The following is a 22,132-nucleotide window of genomic DNA, read 5'->3' as shown; positions in this document are numbered from 1 at the left end:
ATCATATATATTGACAAATGTCAATCGTAAAAATATTAAAACTGTTCAGGGTTCCCGATCGCTACGTCGTATCTTATTACGCCAGTCCTGTTCATCCTACTCTGTTGGAGCTCTTCTTCCCTATTGTGTATATTGTGTTTCTGTTGCGTCTTGTTCTCGCGACTGCGTGCGTTATGCTGTTATAACATTATTAAAAAAATCAGCTTAACAGCAATGGACTGTTCACTGCATGAACAAGAAAACAATCTGTTCAAGTGTTTTATTTGAGTAACTAAATATTTACATTATTGTACAGAATATCTACAGACTGATACTATGAACAATGAATATTTACAACTGAACAATATACAACTACATTCAAACAAATACTGCAATTATGAAGTTAATTTACCACAGGATGCAAGCTACAAGATTATACAATTTATATTTGTTGCTTTCAAATGACCAAGACCCTGCCCCCTCCCCCCCAACACATATAAAACTACAAGACTAAAACATGGATAACACAAAATTCCTGACCTTGCTGCAATGTTAGAATGTATTTCATATTTTTTTTAATAAAGGATCAATGTTTCTCTCTCCCTCACAATGATCTCAAATATTTATCATATGTCGGTTTACATCTCATGTCTTCCCAATGTATGGACCTGGAAGGTCTGTTTGTGTGAATCAATGTCTCCAAGCACAGCCTTAACCAAACCTATCTGGCCTCCCCTCAATAAGGTGTAATTGGATCCATTTCGGAAGTGTGTCACATTTTATCATTTCCGATAAGATAAATCAAGAATGATCCCTGGTAAAGGGATCAGGTGAAGACTGAGGTTTGTGAGCATAAAATGCTTAATCCTTTACATCACCAAAGGTAAAGCCAGACCTGCACAAATTTGATATAATCTAGAAGCCACCTCAAAAAAATTAGGAGCTAGAAGAAAGAACAAGATACTTTGGGCTAGAAATTTGCTTCTTTTTATTAACAAAAGGATAATGAAACACCTACATATGAATAACAGCCAGTTCCTGTCACGCTCAGAGACATGCAACACATCATTACTAGGCTAGAGGGAAAATCCCAATCTATCTACCCCATCTGCTGGTAGGATCCAAGGATTTCAATAGGATGGACAAATAAAAGTGTTGAGATAGCAATAAGGGTGAAATGATTCAGAAAGCAATAAGGGTAAAGGGACTTGAAAAGCAAAAATGGCGAAAGAGGGAAGGAGATAGATATGAAGGAAGAAAGAAATTATTTTGTGTGTTATCTCTGAGAGGTCATGTATTAGTACTAATATAAGAGAAGAAATTCAAGATTGCCATCAGGAATCCTGCAGGCATGATGGCAACCCAGCATCCTGAATCTGTGCAGACCTGGGTAAAGGTCCATGTGACATGCCACTATGGCAGGATCCAGCTCACACTGCCTAATCTGTCACACTAATGCAATATCTGCTGCTCCCTACTAATGGGAACTGGAATGTGTGTGGTGCCATTTGGGTCAAATCTGAACCTTCTTTGACACGATCTGGAAGTTCAACATGCCACTGACAGGCATATTCTTGGTATAAGCATACATACAAACAACTCAGCACAGAGCTCAAACAGTTAACATATGCTCACTCTACCATTACGCATTATTTATGAGGGCTATTCGGAAAGTAACCTCTGGTGAGCTGTAAATAAAACAGGCAAGAAACAAGAAAAAGTAGTATACACAAAAAATATGTACATACTTAAGCTACTTGTCAACGTAGTCATTGCCAGAAATGAGACACTTGTATCGAGAAATAAGTTTTTGTATGCCTGGGTCAAAAAATTCTGCTGCCTGTGAGCTCAGCCACATACGTTCTAACACCTTCCATCAACTCCTCCTTACTGATGAAGCACTGTGATCCCAACCAGTTCTTCAGGTAGGTAAACAGGTGGTAGTCAGTGAGATCTGGGCTATAACATGAGCAGTCAAGCAACTCTCACTTGAAATGCTCCAGCAGTGCTTGAATGTGAGCAGCTCTATGCAGACACACATTGCCATGGAGGAGCACTACACCAGATGTCAGCATTCCATGCCTTTTGTTCTGAATGGCCTCATACTTTTTCTTTTGTTTTGTAATACAAAACGTGGCTGAGCTCACAGGTGGCAGACTTCTCTGAAAGAGGCATATAATACCTTATTCCCCGATATGACAAGTGCCTGAGTTCTGGTGGTGACTATGTTGAGAAGTCGCTTAAGTACGTACATATTTCGTGTATATAATAATTTTTTGTCATTGCTTGCTTTCTTAACAGCTCACTTTCTGAACAGCCCCATGAAAATACACTAAGAAAGAAAGATGGCCTACTTGCTAGAACAATGGTCTAACTAGGGGAAGCTACTCCACGTACCAGAGAACCTTACAATCTGTATCAGCAACTTAAAACCACAGAAACCTTCCTTTTTGAAGGTATTTGATATCAATATGAAACAATCAGTCCATTTTCTTCTTATCAGATAACAATTTCTGTGACACATTTACAATTTATGAAAACAAGACACGTCATGTAACATACTGAACACTGGAAACAACGCACAACACAGGAATGTGAACTCAAATCTAGTTGTCCTTCTTCATACGGGTACTTGTCATGCGGTAGATGATGGAGTCACGTCCTGGATCCATGTCAGCAATGAACACTGGAACAACAAAATAACCCAAGTCCTGAAATGTTCAGTTGTTACATACGAGTAAGTCCTTATAGTTAGAGAACTTGAAGCTTTGTTACTGCCCCCACAAAAAGCACATTGCTGCACAGTATCCTATGGCCAATCAGTTTAGTTTAGATCCCTGTAATCTAATTGCATAAAGTCAATCTTACACAACCAGAAATATAAAAACCAGTGCATAGACAATGCACATACTTCTTCATATATGACTGACCCTGACTATGTTATCTATGAAATGAAATCAACTGTTGCTCAGTAAACTGCTGTTATTTACTGAATAAAACCCAAAAATGAATTACACCCAACTGGTAAAGCTGGTTTTAACAGAACAGACGTTTTTCATTTAAGTTCCTAATGCACATATTCCTCAAGGTATCAACTATGCAGTTTCATTTATGGAGATGGTCACTGTTAAGTTACTGAAATTTAATCAAAATCATTAGCATTTCTTTAAAAAATACCACTGTTTTGTGATTTTGAACACATCTAATAGGCTCCTATTTTTTGACCTAGAATATTCATGTTCACTGTGCAGTGATGTATGATGGATAAACTATCTAATAAAGAACATGAATAAAATTCATCCAACTATTCAGACACTACTGAAGTGCACAACTATCCACACATATTGACAGACGGCATTCCAAGAACCACTTTTTGTATATGGGAGGGCTCACAACATGTAATCTGTCAAATTCTTGAGACTGATATTCTCACACTCAACAATTTCTCACACATGATGCACGTATGAGTAAGCAAAAAGGTATAGGGCTCCAGGTGATGCAGTATGATCCTTCTTATTATCTGAGAAGCATTTTTTCTTGATTTCATTCTTTTGGGTTGTTTTTCAGAAGTTGCTGATGGGAAGATAATATAATCTTTCCATCTATTGGTACTTTTTAAAGATTTCCAATGAAGCACGCTGTATTTCTTGTTTCATTCATACAAACTGCATGCTGTACCAACCACAAATTTCTTGACCCAAATAATAATTATATCATATTCATTCATTCATCAATAGCACTACAGCCCTTTGTTAGGCCCTGGCCTCTTCTTCAGCCTCATAATCTTTTTTACACAAATGGTAGGACTCCCTGGATGAGTTATCAGCCCATCGCAAGGGCGCTGCCTACACACATGACAACACAAACACAAGATAAATGCACACACAGACATCCATGCCTTTGAGTGGGATTCAAACCCACGATCCAAGCATTCAAGTGATTGAAGACGGTGCATTCCTTAGAATGTGTGGCCACTGTGACTGGCAATTATACCATATCCAGGTATAAATTGAGATTTCTGTTATGTCGATTTTCATTCAAATCATATTGTGACATGATGGCTCAAAGCAAGAATAGCAGATCCAGAAAAGGTATCTGTTGTTAGGCAATGGCAAGTAAACACGTTTCTATGGCAACCAAAACACGCTCCCATACAAACAATACCCAGGCCAGTGGGAGGCAACAGCCAACTTAACATGTTATGCAACAATGGAGAAATTGTAGAGAGCAGTATTTCCTAAACAGTCAGTGTTGACGTCATTTAGCGAGGTCAAACATGCCAAGTTGGTCAGTTGGGAGATAGTTGCCTGCCAGTAAGGATGTGAGCTAACTAGCAACAACCAGTGAGGACTATAACAGACTGAGACTTGGAGTGCGCTATAGTGATTTGTAAAGTGTGCAGATTATTAACAGTATTATAACTACATGTAGTTATAAGCGCCCCATAAATCCCATTACCAATTCAAACCCCGTGTCTAGTCACTAATATGTCGCAATATATTGAAAGCAAAATGCAGTAATTATCAAATTATGACATCATGACATATGTCACTTTACAATGATGACACCCTTGTATCAGCTACTTCAGACACACAATATCTAACCCAAATCCACTCTGGTCAGAAACACACATAATTCTCACATTATGCTAACTGAAATTGTGAAGAGCGTGAAGGTGCTGGTCACTGACAATGTCACCGAAGAGTCAGCACATGTTGCACGTAAAATCTCTGTCAAACTAGCCAAAGAAAAGCAGGGACTCTTTCCTAGAATCTGAGGTGTTCATACAGCCAGGTCATCAGCAAGTTCTTGGATAACAAATACACATAATCCCATCAACATGAGTCTTCACCTCTAGCAAACCAGCTGATCCTTCTATTACTTTGGCAAGGATAAGGCCACTTTGGCCCATTCTGACACTTAGAACTGATTGGACCATCCCTTCTATAGTTTTCCAATGTTTCTACTATTTCAGGGCTTATAATAAAATTCCCTTTTGGAGAGGTGTGTAAGAAATCAGGCTGTAACACTCTACCTTCAAATTTGGAAGTGCCCAATTTAAATCTAAGGACTTTTACTGTGGTTTTTCTCGGTCCCTCCAGGCAAAAGCTGGAACAGTACATTAACTAAGACCATGACCACTTCCAAATCTTTTCCAAATCATCAGAATCTTACCCTAGATGCTATACAGTCTGTATACTAACAGCATCATAAAATACTCCTCTCCTCCACAAACAACACATACTGTTACCTGTATGTGTGACTATGGATGGGTTTTGGGAGCACCATAGCTCAAGCTGTTAGTTGCTGGCTTCCCACAGTGGTGGCCTGGGTTCGATGCCGCGTCTGGTCAAATGGGATTTGTGGTGGACAAAGTGGTGCTGGGGCGGGTTTTCTCCGAGTACTTTGGTTTCCCCTGCCAATCTTCATTCCACCAAAATTCTCCATCATCATAATCACCCGGGGCAGGCTACAATAGGCCAATCAGTGGCCGCTTTGCCGAGTGGACCCAGTTGGACTCCACCCCCCACTAAGCGAAATAGATGGGGTTTTGGATAATCAGATTTATTGACTGCTTACACACACTACTCGTAACTACAAGTCATTATAACACTATTGCTATTTCCACACCTTACATTTCACTGTTACATACACTAGTGTCCTCAGTCTATAACAGCCCCCACTAGCCATTCCCCAGCAACAGATTTTAACACAGGAACTATTGACAGTCTCGTTGAATTACACACTCCAAACATAAATGTACTACACAGCCTCCCACATAAAACTGCCTGCCAATCATCAACTCTGAAACTGAACTGACTCTGCTTATAACATTTTGGCATGAACCACATAGAAAACACCATTTACACTGTTACAGTGCAACAATGCCTCGCTGTTGTATGTGTGTTCTTTTCTGCAAGAACATGTTTATTGAGCAGTTGCCCAGCAATAGCCTGGGTAGTGTCAAAAAGTTTACTGGCTGTTACTAAGCAATGCATCTTTCTTCTCACAATCATTGCATAGCAACAGCTATACACGCTATAATATGAATATATGAAACAAAAAAATCTACATAACACTTTGCAGCCTAATGTTGAGTACAGCTTACTGCGGGGGGCAAAGTGTGGTGGTACAAAATTAGGTACATATGTTAGCAATTTTGAATAAAAATTATACGCATAGTTAAAAATTCTTAAGTACAGCTGCACCCACCAAAACTTAAGAGTTTTTATATACTCTGGAGAAGATACATACCTACCATAAAATAATTAGAACTCTAATACCATACATCAGCTCTTTAAAAGGACTCAGAACTATGCAATCCATCTCAAATGGAGTTCTTCAGTGCAGAACTATGCTCAAAAAACAAGGGGAGTTAATTAATACTCACATGAAATTGCAAGAAGAGAAAATGTAAAAGCAATGCTGAACCAAAGCATGATGTTGAAGATAACTGGGTACTCTGCGCTGTACTCTGGGGCGAGATTCATGTCTGACTGCTGATTCTCCTGCAAGAAACACAGCAGCTGTCACTCCACACTCAAATTACATTAATCTCATGAGATATGACTGTTTTATTAAACACAGTTTGGGCATCAGAAATGGCCAAGGTTCCAAAAATTAAAAGATAAGAACAACTACTGAAATGTACTTTGTAAAAAAAAGAGGCAAGTGCTTTACTGATGACAGCTGTATCATCTGACCAAAACATTTTATTACAATATTTACTTGCTGCTCATTGAGGGGGGGGGGGGGGGTAACATTTCAAGAGGAAATATTGGAGAAATTAAAACTAATGTAGTTCAGCTGCTTTACAAGTCCTGAATGACTGAGGACGCCATTATATATGGAAATAAAATCACAACAACATACTACAAGAACAAGATTTTGTACTATATTCATCAGCATAAACATAGCCAAAATGACATATACATTTCATCCTGTGGCAGCAGTTGCCATTTGTAGGAGTGTGACTACAGACAGGGTTTGGATTGGTGACTCAATTTATTGAACATTTGTACACACAACTCGTTACTACAACTAATTACAGCATCATCACTATTCTTCATACTTTACAAATCACTACACCACATGCTACACCTTCTCAGTCTGCTTTCACTAGTCAGCAACGGAGATTCTTCAGCTTTGGTGCTCTCAACTGCACTGACTAAGTCTTCACCTCACAGACTCACTCGCAACTGACTACTTGGCTCGTTGCTTCAAAGCATCCCAGTTATAGCATCTTGGAATGGACCACACAGAAAACACTATTCCTCTATTGCTGTTCAACTGTTGCTTATTAAGAATCTGTTGTGCAGCAAGGGGCACTGTTGCGCGGTGGCAGTCGCTACCTAGCAATGTGTCTACATGCTACATTATCATTGTCCAAAAATTAGTTTAAAACTTCAGTAAATCTGAACTTCATACGCTCACATTAAAGGCCCAGCCACAATGACTATGGTATGAGATATTTAAAATAGAGTCTCATTCATCAGTTGCATGACAACTAAAGTCACTGATATATAAACCACGAGTTCCTTCATTTCATCACAGGATAATGAAACAGAGTATTCTGCTCCTCAGCTATAGAGCTGAGCAAAATAAACTGGCAGCAAAATGTATGGTACATGTGAAACCATTCCAAAGGGTTAAAGATATGCAACTATAATCTGACAAATAAAAGATAATTTTTTTTTTCACTGCTACAGCATAAAGTGACTATACTCATCACTAACAAATGGAAGGCTAGTTTACTGGTACTCACTGTTTCTGCCATGAGGCTGCGAGTCCTTCGTGTGTGACTAACATCACTGCTGATCACGGCAACAAGAACCTGTACAATATACAAATCAGTTATTTTCATACCACCAGCTGGATAACTTTCCTTTTTTATTCTTTTATTCCTTTTATTCCTTTCATTCATGTACATCACCTCTTCTTTCTTTCTGGCAGACAGAGATTTGTTTATTTAATTTATAATATATTTAACTTATGGCATTCTCTGTGAATGTGGCAGATGCTACATTTGTGAAGAAGAGTGCCAACCATTCAACTCCGTGAATACAGGCATAATACCAAAGAGGGTTTTCTAGAAAAATAAAAATTTTCCCAAAATGCCTATAAAGATCAGAAGGCAGGCTGGGATGAAGCCAGGATATTCAAAGTAACAGTGGTTATAGGAAATACAATGAATCAGCCCATATGGTATGTTTAACAAATCAAATCAGCCAAACCCGTTCGGATATTTCTCCCATACGCATCCCCCTTATCATCAATGAGTTCAGCAACTAATAGGGAATATCAGTATGACCTAATACAGTGGAACCTTGCTTAATGAGCATAACTCATTCCAGAATTTTACTCGTAATGCGAAACAATTTTTCCCATATAAATTAATGTAAAATACGATAATGCGTTCTATGCCGAAAAAATACTCAAAAAATTTTATGTATAACGTTTATTCAAAGAAAATTATATATACATTGTTAAGGAGCGTGAATCATCTTCATCTTTTCTTCTATGAGGAATGAACCAACCTGGAATGCGAATTCGATTTGCAGGAAAAAAAATAATTACTTTTTTATGATACATATCTAATTCTTTTTTTACTAGAAAGCTGTCTAGAGACATTTGCTTTCGCTGACACTTCAAAATTTGGTGAAAATGCGACACAGCATTATCATTAAATAAATGTGTAGCGCGCACAGCCACTGCCTTATTAGGGTGATGCTTCTCAATGTACAATGCAAGTTTCCCATGCTTTCAGCATTTCTCTTATTGCGCCAGAAGATTGTTGCTTTGCTGTTACCTCCTTCTCCTTGAGGATACTGCAAATCGTTGATGTAGACCGATTGTATGTGTGTGCTAGATCAGCCACGCTCACACCTCGTTCTCACTTTTCAATGATTTTACGTTTCATTTCTACGGTTATTTTTATTCTCTTATGGCTGTCTTTTTGCAGCTTTTTCTTCAGGGATATTTTTGCAAGGGTTATTGAACTTTGCACAAAAAAAAATCACAAATAATATGTCTGAACACAAGTTTCGAAAAATGTGTGATTACAAGCGACACTAAGATGCTAGCGGAACGAGTGCTAAACACAGACTGATGTAGCAAGCGCACAATCCGGGACTTCCCCTCTCGTCACTAGTTATGAGAAAAGTCACTCGTTAAGCGAGTCATTTTTTTTTACAATTTGTTTCACTTGTTATGCGAATTACTCGTTATGAGAGGTGCTCATTAAGCGAGGTTCCACTGTAGATTCTTCATGGCTATCTACATCATTTTAGTTCTGTGGTTAAATTTTGGTTCCACAGATGGCATTAGCAGTGGGCATATACTGTTATGACACATAAATCTTCAAATTCTTTCTATCCATTGGTGTTTATGGATTTGGTCTGTTGCATTTAATTCTGACTTCTTTTTCTGTCTTAGTTTCTGGTCTGTACATCCATTATCATAACTTTTATTGTACATTTTCCTATTATCTCTAGTTGACAAACCCTGATCTCATTGTGTATATATACCTGTAGTTATACTGTCATAGGCTGTCCAGTAATTGACATTAGGTCTAAGACATCCAACAGAGTAGGTGTCTCCTACCACCTCACCTGAGGATGGAAACAGATTCAGTTTCCAAAACACTGTGTTCTTTACAATACTGGACAATGGACAAAGTCCAAAAACCTAGGAATCCTGAGTGTTACATACCGTCATAAGAACCGTTCAGAATCTACCACTGCCTTTATGAATTGCCAGCTATAACAGCTTGGAAAGTAAACGTGCAATAGGCCGCACGATGTGCCATAGCTCAGGTGGTTAGCTGCTGACTTCCCACTGCGGCAGCCCAGGTTCAAGCCCAGGTCTGGTCATGTGGAATTTTTGGTGGACAAAGTGAAATGAATTTCAAAATGCAGAGAATGGCTTCAGTTTCGGCAGACTTTTTAGAATGATACCAAAAAAGATGGTGATGAATTTCTCAATCACATTGTAACAAGTGATGAAACCTGGGCTTCATTTGTGAATGTTGAAACCAAAGAGCAGTTAAAGCAGTGGATGCACATACAATCATTAAACAAGCTGAAAAAGCTTAAACAAACGTTGCCTGCCTACCAGAAAGCTAATGGCAACTGATTTCTCGGACAGGAAAGGAGTGGTGGAATTCACGCAACAAAGGACCACAATATCATCAGAAGTGTACTGCAAAAAACAACAACAAAAAACTGCATACAGCCATCCAGAGCAAATGGCATGGAATGCTGATATCCAGTGTAGCGCTCCTACACAACAATGCGCTTCGGAATACAGGTGCTTGCACTCGAGCACTGCTGAAGCATTTCAACTGGGAGTTGTTTGACCACCCTTCTTACAGCCCCGATCTTGCTCCGAGTGACTACCACCTGTTTACCTATCTGAAGAACTGGTTGTGACCATAGCACTTCAACAATAATGAGCTGATGTAAGGTGTCAAAATGTGGCTAGGCTCACAGGTGGCAGACTTCTCTGACACAACAACTGCAACTCCGTGGTCTGTACTCCGCAAGCGCACTATACCAACCAAGCAATCACCACTTGTTGGCGAAGTGAGTGCCAACTTTAGCTGATAGAGGGTGTCGCGTGGTCAGGGCAACGGATCCATACAACTGTTAATTTCAGTTTTCAAGAGGCATACAAAAACTTATTCCCTGTTATGACAAGTGCCTCAATTCCGGCAGTGACTATGTTGAGAAGTAGCTTAAGTATGTGTGTATTTTTTATATACAATACATTTTTTCATTGCTTGTTTTGTTAACAGCTCACCAGAGGTCACTTTCCGAATAGCCCCTGTGCTTCTGTGATGGTGAATAGTAAGTTGTACTGTTAAAATATTGTGTTATACTCCTTCACACTGCTGAAAAAATATGAATAATAATAATGTACCCTTAGACAATAAATTACAGACTACGAGTGTCTAAATTAACATCTCCCATTTAACAAGCTTTCCCCTCTAATAAGACTTTAACCACAGGCTCCTCAAATTGTACCTCAACAGAGTTTGCTTATACTGTTTTCATATTCTGTCTTCTATTTTCTTGCTCAATGTCACCAATGAGTCTGATAATTCTGTATAATTCTGACTGTAATTCTTCTAAAATGTCTTTATTTAGTCCATGATCTAACAGCATGTAACCTGCAGTTGTCTTCAATGTTTCATACCATTTTTACATGATCACATATGTACATGTAATCTATGAAGTCTTGGTCATTACCATATGTGTACAGTCAACACTTGATTATCCAGGATAATGGTGGGGATGGAAATCACGATTAATCGAAAACCCGGTTAAGACAAATTTTATTAAAAGTAGTACTGTAATACTGTACCTTCATAATACTATAGGCCTACCTGTATTTAAATTTATTCAACCTCATTTTTATGTCATCTCATGGCCTATTTAATACTTTTTTTACATTACACTGAAGTATGAATTAGTTATTTCAATCACAGTCTTCAACAACATCCAACACTTTTTACGAATATTCACACTTAACACTTAAAAAAATTTAATACTGTCATTTACTTTTTCATGGCATTTTCCTTTTTCTGCTGAATACTTAACACAACATGCTTCCTTTTACACCCTGACATTTTGATAACGCACTTGAAGATCGATACAAAGAAACTAACTGGGACGATGTATCTGTCCTTGAAACTTTCCACAAATCCTTGCATTATTTCACCCCTACCCTAGAACATTGTGTTAGCATAACAGGACAAAAGAATGCAGAGCTCGGTTCATGCTAGTGCGAAAATTGTGTTACAACTCACCATGTGAAACAAAAGTGAATGAATATTAAACAACATATAAGCCTCAAAAAAGCCTCAGTAGCCCCGGTTAAGCCGCAAACCGGTTAATCTGCCCCAGGATAATCGAGAGTTGACTGTATTTATAACTGCACAACATTCTGTATAAGGATCTGAATATGTTTGTATCTCTTGTCTTACAAAAATAAATATCTGCAATTCCAATATTTCTTCAGTTATCACAGATTCAAAATGTAGTTCTAACATTCTCTGTACTCATCACATGTCATTTTCAGAATTACAAAAGCTGTATGTTTCCTGAATATCCATTAGTGCATAGGATCCCATTCTGATCATGACTGCATTCATCTCAAATGTCTGCAATGTGTTCTTTACTGTTGAAGGCAGCTGGTGGATTGGTTTGACAACACTTTACCAAATGCCTCCATATACATCAAATGAGAACTGACAAAATTATGTATGCATTTAGGTGAGTATGAAATGGAGTGTCTGTGGCTATTTGAAGGTGTTATTTAGCATTTGCCTTGGGAAGAATGAAGAGAGATACAAGAAGATAAACCTCTAAAGCAGTCTCCTGCTTGTCAAAATTTTAACTACTTGCCTCCTAAACACAAAGCAGAAGTGAGATCTGAGGTATTCAAGTAGAAAATTTCAAAGATTATTGTGTTCTAGGATGTGACACTGTCTACAGTCTGGTAAACAGTTACATAGATTGTAATGATGTACCAGACTTCGTGTTATCACATCCCAGGAGACAACAGGAGTGCTAACTAATTCACAAAACACCGAAGGTAGTGACTTTTAAAGGACTACATGATTTTGATTTGTTTCATTCTGGTCCATCACACATAATATTATGAAAAAGTTAAATATTTCTGTCCAGTGTGAATGGTTAAGATTTTTTTTTATTTCAATTATTCATGTCCTTACATGTTTCCATCTTCAGAGGCACACCTTTACATCAATACAGTTAGAAGCCACTATTACAGTACATGTTCTAAGAGTTAAAATATATACATACAATATAAATAATATACAACTGAGCGTAAAATCTAAAATCTTTACAACTAAAGTGGCTGTTCCAAGATATTGTCACGTGTTGGGTGTATAACGTGCGACAAATAACTTCACGCCGTATCGAATATAGTGAATTTATTAAACACTCGCTCTCACAATTACACAATTCACAATTACGCCACTACTGCCATATGCAGTATCACAATTACGTCTTCTGCTTCCATTCACTCCAGCGAATGCTAGACTCCAACTGACTGGTTACTCATTCTCCTTGTTATGTTGCTTTTGAACTGACAACACAGAAAACAGTTATGTGATATCTTCACTGTCGTGTAAATGCCATGTTTACAGGCGTTGCTGGTGAACGCTGCCGAGAGTTGTTTATTGCGTAGTAACTGCGGTGTTCCCTATTACGTCACAGTGGGAAGTCCTGTTACGTCAACGTGGGGGAGGGGTGTTTACTGAGCGTGGTGTAATGATGGCAGGAGTGGGGGTATGTGATGTCACTCGTGAGACCACAGAGTTCAGGTGACCCCTACTTCCTGTTGTACCATCCATTTTGCACTGCTCCCTTCTAAAGGTTGTTCATCCTGAACAGCCTAACGGTACATCCCCGTTCCTTTTTCTTCCTGTTACTGTGCTTGCTGTCTCTCCTGTTGTTTCGGCTACTCCTCTTGCAGCGACTATTCTCCAGCCGTTACATCCTCTGCTCCCTTCTTAGGATTGTTCATCCCGAGCAATTCCATGGTCCAGCGTTCGTCAATCCGTTGTTTCACATTCATTCATCGCTCATTCACTCTCGTTGGGGAGACCGGTGCTTCTACATTACCGACTCTTCCTCTGTGCTATTCCATTTTTTCCGTTTCAGAGGGGGTCGACCTCTCCACAGTGTCCAGTGTCTCACCTCTCTTAATCTACTGGAAATCCAGATGGTTCCCTTCATGCCCTCCGACTCGAGAGCTTGTCCAAGGGCCTCGTGTAATGTCTTCATGCTCCTAGGAATGGGTTCCTTATTCTTCTGTTGTCTCCTGGGTGTGCTCGACGTCGCTTCTGGAGCTCTTGCCTTTTCTGGGATCTTGCTGCAGCATTGTCCCTGTCCTTGTGTCTCCTATGCCATGCCACTCCTGCGTGGCGGGTCATCCTGATTCTCTCAGCGGCCACTTCTTTCCGTGGTCGACACTTTTCCTGGGTCTTGTTCACCCTGAGGATGTCTTTTTTGAGTCGTGTCACTGTTGCACGGTGGGGCATCTTCTTGTCGTTTTTCTTAGTCTGCTGTGTCATTTTCACATGGCGGCTCGTCTCTCTCCTGGCGATGGCCAGTCCTTTTCTTCAGCACCCATCCTCACACTGGGTCCGTTCATTCATCTGGCGGCGGTGATCCGCGGCCAGGTTTCAGTCCTTACGCCTTTTCTTCTTCAGTTCTCCAACCGGCATCACTGTGGTGTCTTCTATGGGGACCTCTCGTTGTTGGGCCACCTCAGTTTTCCTGTCCACTGAGGTTTGCTCTTTTTCTTCTAGAGGTTCCTCCATCTCTTGGCAGGCCATCGTCTTTACGTCCATTTTGGGTTTGATTTCGGCCACTATTTCCCTGTGGCTGGTTTCCATCATTTGCATGGCCAGCAAAATGGCGTCTGTCTTAGCCTGGTATTCATCCATATTTTTCAGTATTTCCTCTTTGTCAGTCTTTCTATCAGCATTCATTTTCACCACTAGGCGCTCAAACAATTTTTCCATCTCCATCATCTGCTGTGTGTCCATTTTCTTTTTGCAGGATAACACTCAATGTACTCATAAATTCGATTATTAGTTGAGGTGTGTTCAAGTTTGTAAACCAATTCTGACACCAAACTGTCACATGTTGGGTGTATAATGTGCGACAAATAACTTCACGCAGTATCGAATGTAGCGAATTTATTGAACACTCACTCTCACAATTACACCACTACTGCCATGTACAGTATCACAATTACGTCTTCTGCTTCCTTTCACTCTGGTGAACGCTAGACTCCATCTGACTGGTTACCTGTTCTCCTCGTTACATAGCTTTCGAACTGACAACACAGAAAACAGTTACGTGATCTCTTCACTGTTGCGTAAATGCCATCTTTACAGGCGTTGCTTGCGAACGCTGCCGAGAGTTGTTTATTGCTGCGTAGTAACTGCGGTGTTCCCTACTATGTCACAGTGGGAAGTCCTGTTACGTCACCGTGGGGGAGGGGTGTTTACCAAGTGCGGTGTAATGATGGAAGGAGTGGGGGTATGTGACGTCACTTGCGAGACCACAGAGTTCACGTGACCCCTACTTCCTGTTGCGCCATCCACATGACAATATTAACATATTTATAGTTAGTTTGATAAGAACCAGCTTGGTTTACAAATTCTAATAATATTATCAAACTAACTATAAATATTTTAATATACTGGAACAGCTGCTGTAGTTGTAGAGATTTTAGATTTTACACTCAATTGTATATTATTTATATTGTATGTATATATTTTAACTTTTAGAACATGTACTGTAATAGTGGCTTCTAACTGTATTGATGTAAAGGTGTCCCTCTGAAGATGGTCTCTGAAGACCGAAACATGTAAGGGCATGAATAATTGAAATATTTATAACCAGTCACACTGGATGGAAATATTTAACTTTTTCATAAGACTACACGATCTTTGCACCAAATGTCATGAAAACTGGCTGGCTGATTCTGGCAACACACATACATGGCTCGCAATACACTCTACATGCATCTCCATATAGGCGCATGGGAAGGAACTGCTACAAGTCAAAATACTGACCCGGCTCTGGTAGGCAGCAACATAAGCTTTCTTGATGATGTGTATCACATTTTGGAGAATTTGCTTCGCTTCTTTGGCAGCCCCAGAATCAGGACCATGTAAATCAATGACAGGGTGCAATGAGCGCACCACTTTCCAGTAGACATCAGGCACGCCATCCCTGTATACAAGTCCAGACTCCACCTAAGAAGCCAATACAGCACTGTTGTCAACAAATGTTCTGTATTCCTTGATCAATTAAGCATCTTCCTTCATAACAAGCCTCAGGCTCCTAAATCACTGACCCTTCTTACCAATTTTGAAATGTTGCTGAGTACCCTCATTTCATCAAGGAACTGTTTATCTTCGGACACAGTTGGGTCCAAGTAGCTGACAGTCCAGTTTGTGTGGGTACCCTCAGAATCACCAAACAAACTATGATATGGCTTTCCCTATGGAAAAATACAACCAAATATTACCTACATTAAACAACAAAGAATAATGATACACTATTCATATAACACAACAGGGATTTCAGTGTATGAATGAATCCTAATTTTCAGTCATATTCAGGAAAAATTGCATTAACATAGGACATGGATATGAGCACCATAACAAAAGATCAAAGAATGATTTTGTAGATGATTATGATGTAAATCACTATATCTGTAAAACATGTGAATATAACGCAATACAGGCAAGAGTCCCTCAGTCAGTATGCTGACCAAGCTACAGGCTGAATAACTGAGGAAATGGAAGGAACAAGAGATTTATCTCTTCTCCAGTGTCCAGCCTGGATTTGTAGCCCACACAGTACCCTCTCTAAGTCAAACCAGGGGCTTCTTCCCTAGATGTAAAGCAGCAAGGGCATGAACCTTCATTGATGTTTAACACATTTGCTACTAGACTCTCAGTGGGTAATTTTTATGCCCAGCCCAGGGTTTTTAAATGTCAGGGTACTTTTGATGCATTCATTGACCAGTAAAATCCAGAAATACTTCACTCGTGAAGTATGACAAGATAGGAATCTGTCTGCATATGCTGCTGTCCAACCTAAGTGGAATACGGCAATATACACTTGCTAAAATTTATTCAAATGCTGGTTGGATGTGGGGGTGAATGTGTTAATTGCCTTAAATTTTTATATCCAAACCTGAACTTTGTTAGGGGGTTATTTTAACCATACCCCAAAGGGGAAGTTTGCCTCCAATACTTTCTGTGTGTAACTAATTCTGATCCTCACCTCACTTGTGATTAGGTGTGATGTAATCAATAAGTTAAATGGGAATAATCATGTGTAGGAAGTTCGGGAGCTTCAGGAGAGTATTTGTGTAAATAAGTAAGGTATACAAGATGGTATGAATAGTGAAGATGACTCAATGAAACAGGAAAAGGCTGGCTTACTGTCTGAGAGAACTAGACATCAACCCTTAAAAAGAAGTAAGGATTCTTTACAGTAAATTCCCCACAAGAAACCGTCTTTCCTCCAAGTAGAGGAAAAAACACAGTATTTGAGTATTCTATATCATAATGTTCAAAGTTTGGGAAATAAATTATTGGAGTTAAATGCATTGCTCAGGTCATGGTTATCAAAGCCATATATTTTATGCTTTTCTATATACTGGCTACACAAGGATCAACTTTTTCATATAAATACTGAACATTATAAACTGGCAGACAGTTTCTGCAGGGGTAAAGATAAGCATAGAGGTTCATGTAAATTTGTTTCTAATATAATAAATGTTAGGGAGATAACCTTTTTAAAGAATTTAGGAAGAGATAAAGAAATTGAAATATCTGCTACCGAATTTGTTGATTTTAAAATTATAGTAATTTGTATATATACATCTCCTCACAGTGATGTAAAAATATTTCTAGGAATATTGGATGAAATTATAAGAAAGGTAATGAAAAGGGGACGATTTTTGGCGATATGTGGATCACGGAATATAACCTATTAGATGAAATTATTCATCAAAGAGCTTTACTAAGTTTGTTGTTGTCAAACAGTTTATTAAATATTGCATGTCCAATGAGAGTTACAACAAACTCAAGCTCTTAATTGATGTAATGATTAGAAATAAGATATTTTATCGCACCACAATAAAGGTAGTTGAACTAGAGAGTATTCAGACCATTTTGCCCAAGTTATGGACACAGCTGTTAAATGCCCCTTGGTTCATTCAGGGAAAACTGTAAGAAGAGTCTTTTCAAAAAGAAATATATATGTATATTTAACAATCAGTTAAAAATGAAATATGGGAAGACGTTTACTTACAAACAGATGTAAATAGAGCACACAGTTCCTTTTTAACCAAATACCTCAAGTAAAAAAAAAAAAAAAAAAAAAAAAAAAAAAAAAAAAAAAAGTAAAGCTATCCTTGTAACAGGCCATGAAGGCCTATAAGGTTGTGGGACGCTGAGGGTCCCACAATATCTAGACAATCAGCTCAAAGATGGGTGCAAGATTGTCTGCCTTACGCACCGGCCCCCACTTTGGGAAAGTTTACTAGTGATCCGGGGGTGAAGCAGATGCCATCGGACCCAACGGACGTGTCTGAAGTTGCGTCACTGTTTTTTGGAGATAGTTTCTTTGACGGAAGGGGGACATTCTTCTTCAGTCCTGGAGGGATACTCGCATTGTGAATATGGTTTCCACTATTCACAATTCGAGCATGGTCGATGTTCAAAGACGACATGGGCAAGTAAAGAAGCCTCTTTGTATTTCCGAGTATAATATGTTCATGAAAGGAGTTGATAGGGCCGACCAGTTCTTGGCCTATTATTCCCTTCCTAGGAAAACAGTAAAATGGACGAAGAAAGTTGCACTGTAGCTTATAAACTGTGCAATTTTCAATTCATTTACGGTTTTCAAAAAGGTGAACAGAAATTCTACTTTGAAATACAAAGCATTTCTGTTGAAACTGGCAAAAGCTTGGGCTACTGACGTCACGGTGGCGGCAGTACCTGCGTCAGACACAGACGTAGTGCAGCCGGGGCCATCTGTTCGCACCCGCCAGAGGCCTCAAGTAGACCCCCCTGGCCGACTCTCGGGTGATATGCGGAAACATATTCTCGTGAAAATTGTGAAGAGTGAATATTGCAAGAAGAAACACCCTTCTAGGCAGTGCCGTGTGTGCGCAGAGCACAAGAAGAAGAGTAGAACTGCCTACATGTGCAACTTCTGCGTAATGCCTCTTCACAAAGGGGAATGTTTCCAGAGATATCACATGCGCAAGCACTTCTAGGAGCTCTGGTAAGTGTTCTCCAAAAATTTCAGTTCATAAAATTAATTAGGAGATTTTATATTAATTTTTAAAGTGAACAGTGCACAAGTTAGGGTAGTAGGTTTAAAAACGCCGGTCCCCAGGGTGATTTAAATGTTTAAACCACTGGTCCGCAATGTGTTAAAACAAAGCTCTTTTTTTGGTTAAATCCTTATGTGACTTAAGTAAGTATACCTGTATTATGAAATGTTTATTTTACAAAATTTGAATCTACTCTATGGTATTATATTTGGGGGAGGGGAGTAAGGGGCAGTGATGCAGTATTTAAATACAGAAAAAAGGTCAAAGACTTATTAAAGGAGTCAATAACAGGGTCTCTTGTAGAAGTCTGTTTGGTGATTTTAAGATTTTAACTGTAACTTCATTATACATATTTGAGATCTTGTGTTATATAAAAAGAATAAGATCCATATGACTCAATATTCCAATATTTATAAGTATAACATAGAAGGGAAACATGATTTGTATGTTCAATTATGCAACACTGTTTCTTGCCAAAAAATTACAATTAACATGGGAATAAAAATACATAACAACTTACCCTTCAAACTAAAAAATACAGAACAATTTAAGGTTTTTAAAAATAAATTAAGAAGTTATTTATTATAAAACTGCTTTTATTCTCACCAAGAGCACCATTTCAGAACTTCATGAATAATCTCTCAAGCTCAAATCTACTTTCAGAAATTACATTCAGCATTGCAGATTTTTAGCAACAGTATCACATGACCTTCAACTCACAACTAAAAACATGTTTGTAGTGTAAAACTTATGGCTATATAGCCGAAAAACTGAAGGCATCATAAAAATAACATAGCCAAAGTTTCCACACTGAAAGGCGGGACACGCAAATGACAGAAGCATAAAGTTTGTCTACAGAGTGGGTGATGCATGAACTGCACCCCATTAGACTGCAAGGAGATGGAAAGACACCACATCACAACCAAATAATAGATGTGATGGCATTTTGGTTCATCAGTTCTGGTTGATAGAAACCTAGCATGAAGATAAGTATTTTCTGAGATGTGATGCTGTAGAATCTGGTAGTTTCTGATGTTTCACAGGAACATCATGTCTCCACATTTAGGGTAGAAAAGTAAGCCAAGCATGAGGGGGGGGACAGTTCAGATACACAGGACCAGAACCAGGGGGCAGCAAGTACACCAAAAGGAGACAGTCAAATTAAAAAGGAACAGATACACTGAATGCAGATGTAATGGGAAGCGGTTCTCCCTCTCTACATTGGTATCATTCTCTTATATGCTCAGCTTACAGTTCTACCCTAAACTTGACTGTGGCATTTTCCCCTGAAACAACAGTTACAATCTACCAGATCTGCCCCAGAAGACCTCCAAAGTCACTGCTGTGAGAACCTCAGATCTTCCAAACACAGTAATGTAAAAGCTTAACATGTTATCCCCTTCTAGGAAGGATACTGCTTTCTGCCATGCCATAAGACATGAGGGAGACAACATGAAAAGTGATACATCTGCAGAAATTCACACCTACTTATGTGATTAAAGAAAACAATGTAAGATTTGAGGTTTTCACAGTGGTGACTACGAAGAATGCCGTTTTCTTGGATGTAGTGCTGTGTAGATCTTGTGTGAAATGACATTTCTACCATGAAGATGGAGACAATACATTCCTCCGAAACATCAGTTCACACAAGATTTACATGGTACCACATATCAGAACACATCATTTTTCAAAGGATACAATACTCCAATGAGAGGTCAGTATGTATATAGTAAAACACTTAAAGAGTAGTATTAAGTTGTCAATAAACATGTGCATGCCCCACCTCCTCTGCAAGATCCATCCTCAGTAACGTGGCATTCTGGCCTGGGTAACGGCTCAAGATACGATCATGCATAGACTGCCAGATCACAGATTCATCCTCATCTGTGATGAGTGGATAGTGGTGACCCTCCTTCAATCCGAGGCTGGACACCCCATCAACTACCACCACAACTGCTGCTTCAGCAAAGGAGAAAGGATTTGACACAGATAATCCTGGCCAGTCACTATGCTGAAACATAAGCACTACATAAGATGAACATCAATGGGAAACTTCATTACAGTCTAGTGAGTGGAAGGGAAAGCCAGGATACATTTACTCTACAATGACAGACAGAGAAAGACAGTTCTATTGCCTAACCCATGGCAAAACAGAGTGGCTGGAAAAGAGTAACCATTATAACGTTACTGATGACACATTTCTAGCAAGAATGGTGATTCCCCTTTATTCTCCATAACAATTCTTTATGTAAGATCTTTTTACCCGCTTTGTTTTGTGTACTAAAATAAAACAGAAGATTCTGGTGATTTTGGATTTTCTCATTCGCAGCATTTCTTCCTCCCCCATAACCTTGTGAACACACACTTTGTGTTAAGTCTAAGGGATAGAAAGTTCTGACAGGTTGAAACATTAACTGAAATAAAGAAGTCTGATCACGTCACAAAAAAAAAAAAAACTCCATGGTTTTAGTCCACAAGCAAACTATTCTGACTGAGTGACTGCTGCTTGTCAGCGAAGTCAGTGCCAACTTTAGCAGATAGAGGGAGTCGCGTGGTCAGCACAACGAATCCCCACGGCCGTTCATGTCACAAATGTAATTAATTGATATGCAAAAACAATACACATAATAAGATGGAGAGAATGTGATAAAGTTAAAACATCAAGGGGAAAAACAGCAGCAAATGAAAACTACAGATCAGACAAAATTTGGGGAATATTTGCTACCACTCAGTTCAGAATTCTTTACTCTCTCTTCTTCATTTCCACCAAAATACATAAAGGTTAAAATATACAAAACTATATCTTATCCATTTCTTGTATGAGTGTGTAATTTGGTTTCTCACTCTAAAGCTCAGTATATTTGGTGCCAGTTCTCATCTTATTAATTGAATGTGATGTCATGAGCTCATATAGCTCAGTCAGTATAGCGATGGGCTATGGGCTGGACGACTGGGCTTCAATTTCTGGAAGGGGCAAGACATTTTTCTCCTCTCTGTAACATCCAGACCATCTCTGAGGTCCACTCAGCCTCCTATACAATGCGTAGCAAGGTCCCTTTCCCTGGGGTTAAAGCAACGAGGGCATGAAGCTGAACATTTACCTCCATCTAGTGCTGAGATCAAGAATACTGGAGTTATACCTCAACTCCCCCACACTTCTTCAAGGCATGGTGCTTAATTAATTAAGTACAGGGACAACTTTACCTTTACCTCATGTCATGTTAAAATTTAGCGACAATCTGATTCT

The 22,132-nt window shown here is 39.0% G+C and overlaps 1 protein-coding gene across 1 annotated transcript in view; it reads right to left on the bottom strand.

The window, feature by feature from the left end:
* Positions 1 to 232: 232 nt before the first annotated feature.
* Positions 233 to 22,132, bottom strand: part of LOC111869990 (ATPase H(+)-transporting accessory protein 2) — a 39,101-nt gene continuing 17,201 nt past the window's right edge. Inside the window, exons 3-8 of the mRNA XM_023861898.2 lie at positions 20,669 to 20,896; positions 15,892 to 16,029; positions 15,599 to 15,781; positions 7,745 to 7,813; positions 6,371 to 6,488; positions 233 to 2,665 (exon numbers count right to left, since the gene is read on the bottom strand). Coding sequence (XP_023717666.1) covers positions 2,586 to 2,665; positions 6,371 to 6,488; positions 7,745 to 7,813; positions 15,599 to 15,781; positions 15,892 to 16,029; positions 20,669 to 20,896 — 816 coding nt within the window. The 3' untranslated portion in view covers positions 233 to 2,585. The remainder of the gene's footprint in view (positions 2,666 to 6,370; positions 6,489 to 7,744; positions 7,814 to 15,598; positions 15,782 to 15,891; positions 16,030 to 20,668; positions 20,897 to 22,132) is intronic.

Source organism: Cryptotermes secundus, unplaced genomic scaffold (assembly GCF_002891405.2).
Source record: "Cryptotermes secundus unplaced genomic scaffold, Csec_1.0 scaffold2458, whole genome shotgun sequence".
Taxonomy (NCBI): domain Eukaryota; kingdom Metazoa; phylum Arthropoda; class Insecta; order Blattodea; family Kalotermitidae; genus Cryptotermes; species Cryptotermes secundus.
This window is presented reverse-complemented; position numbering and strand designations above follow the sequence as displayed.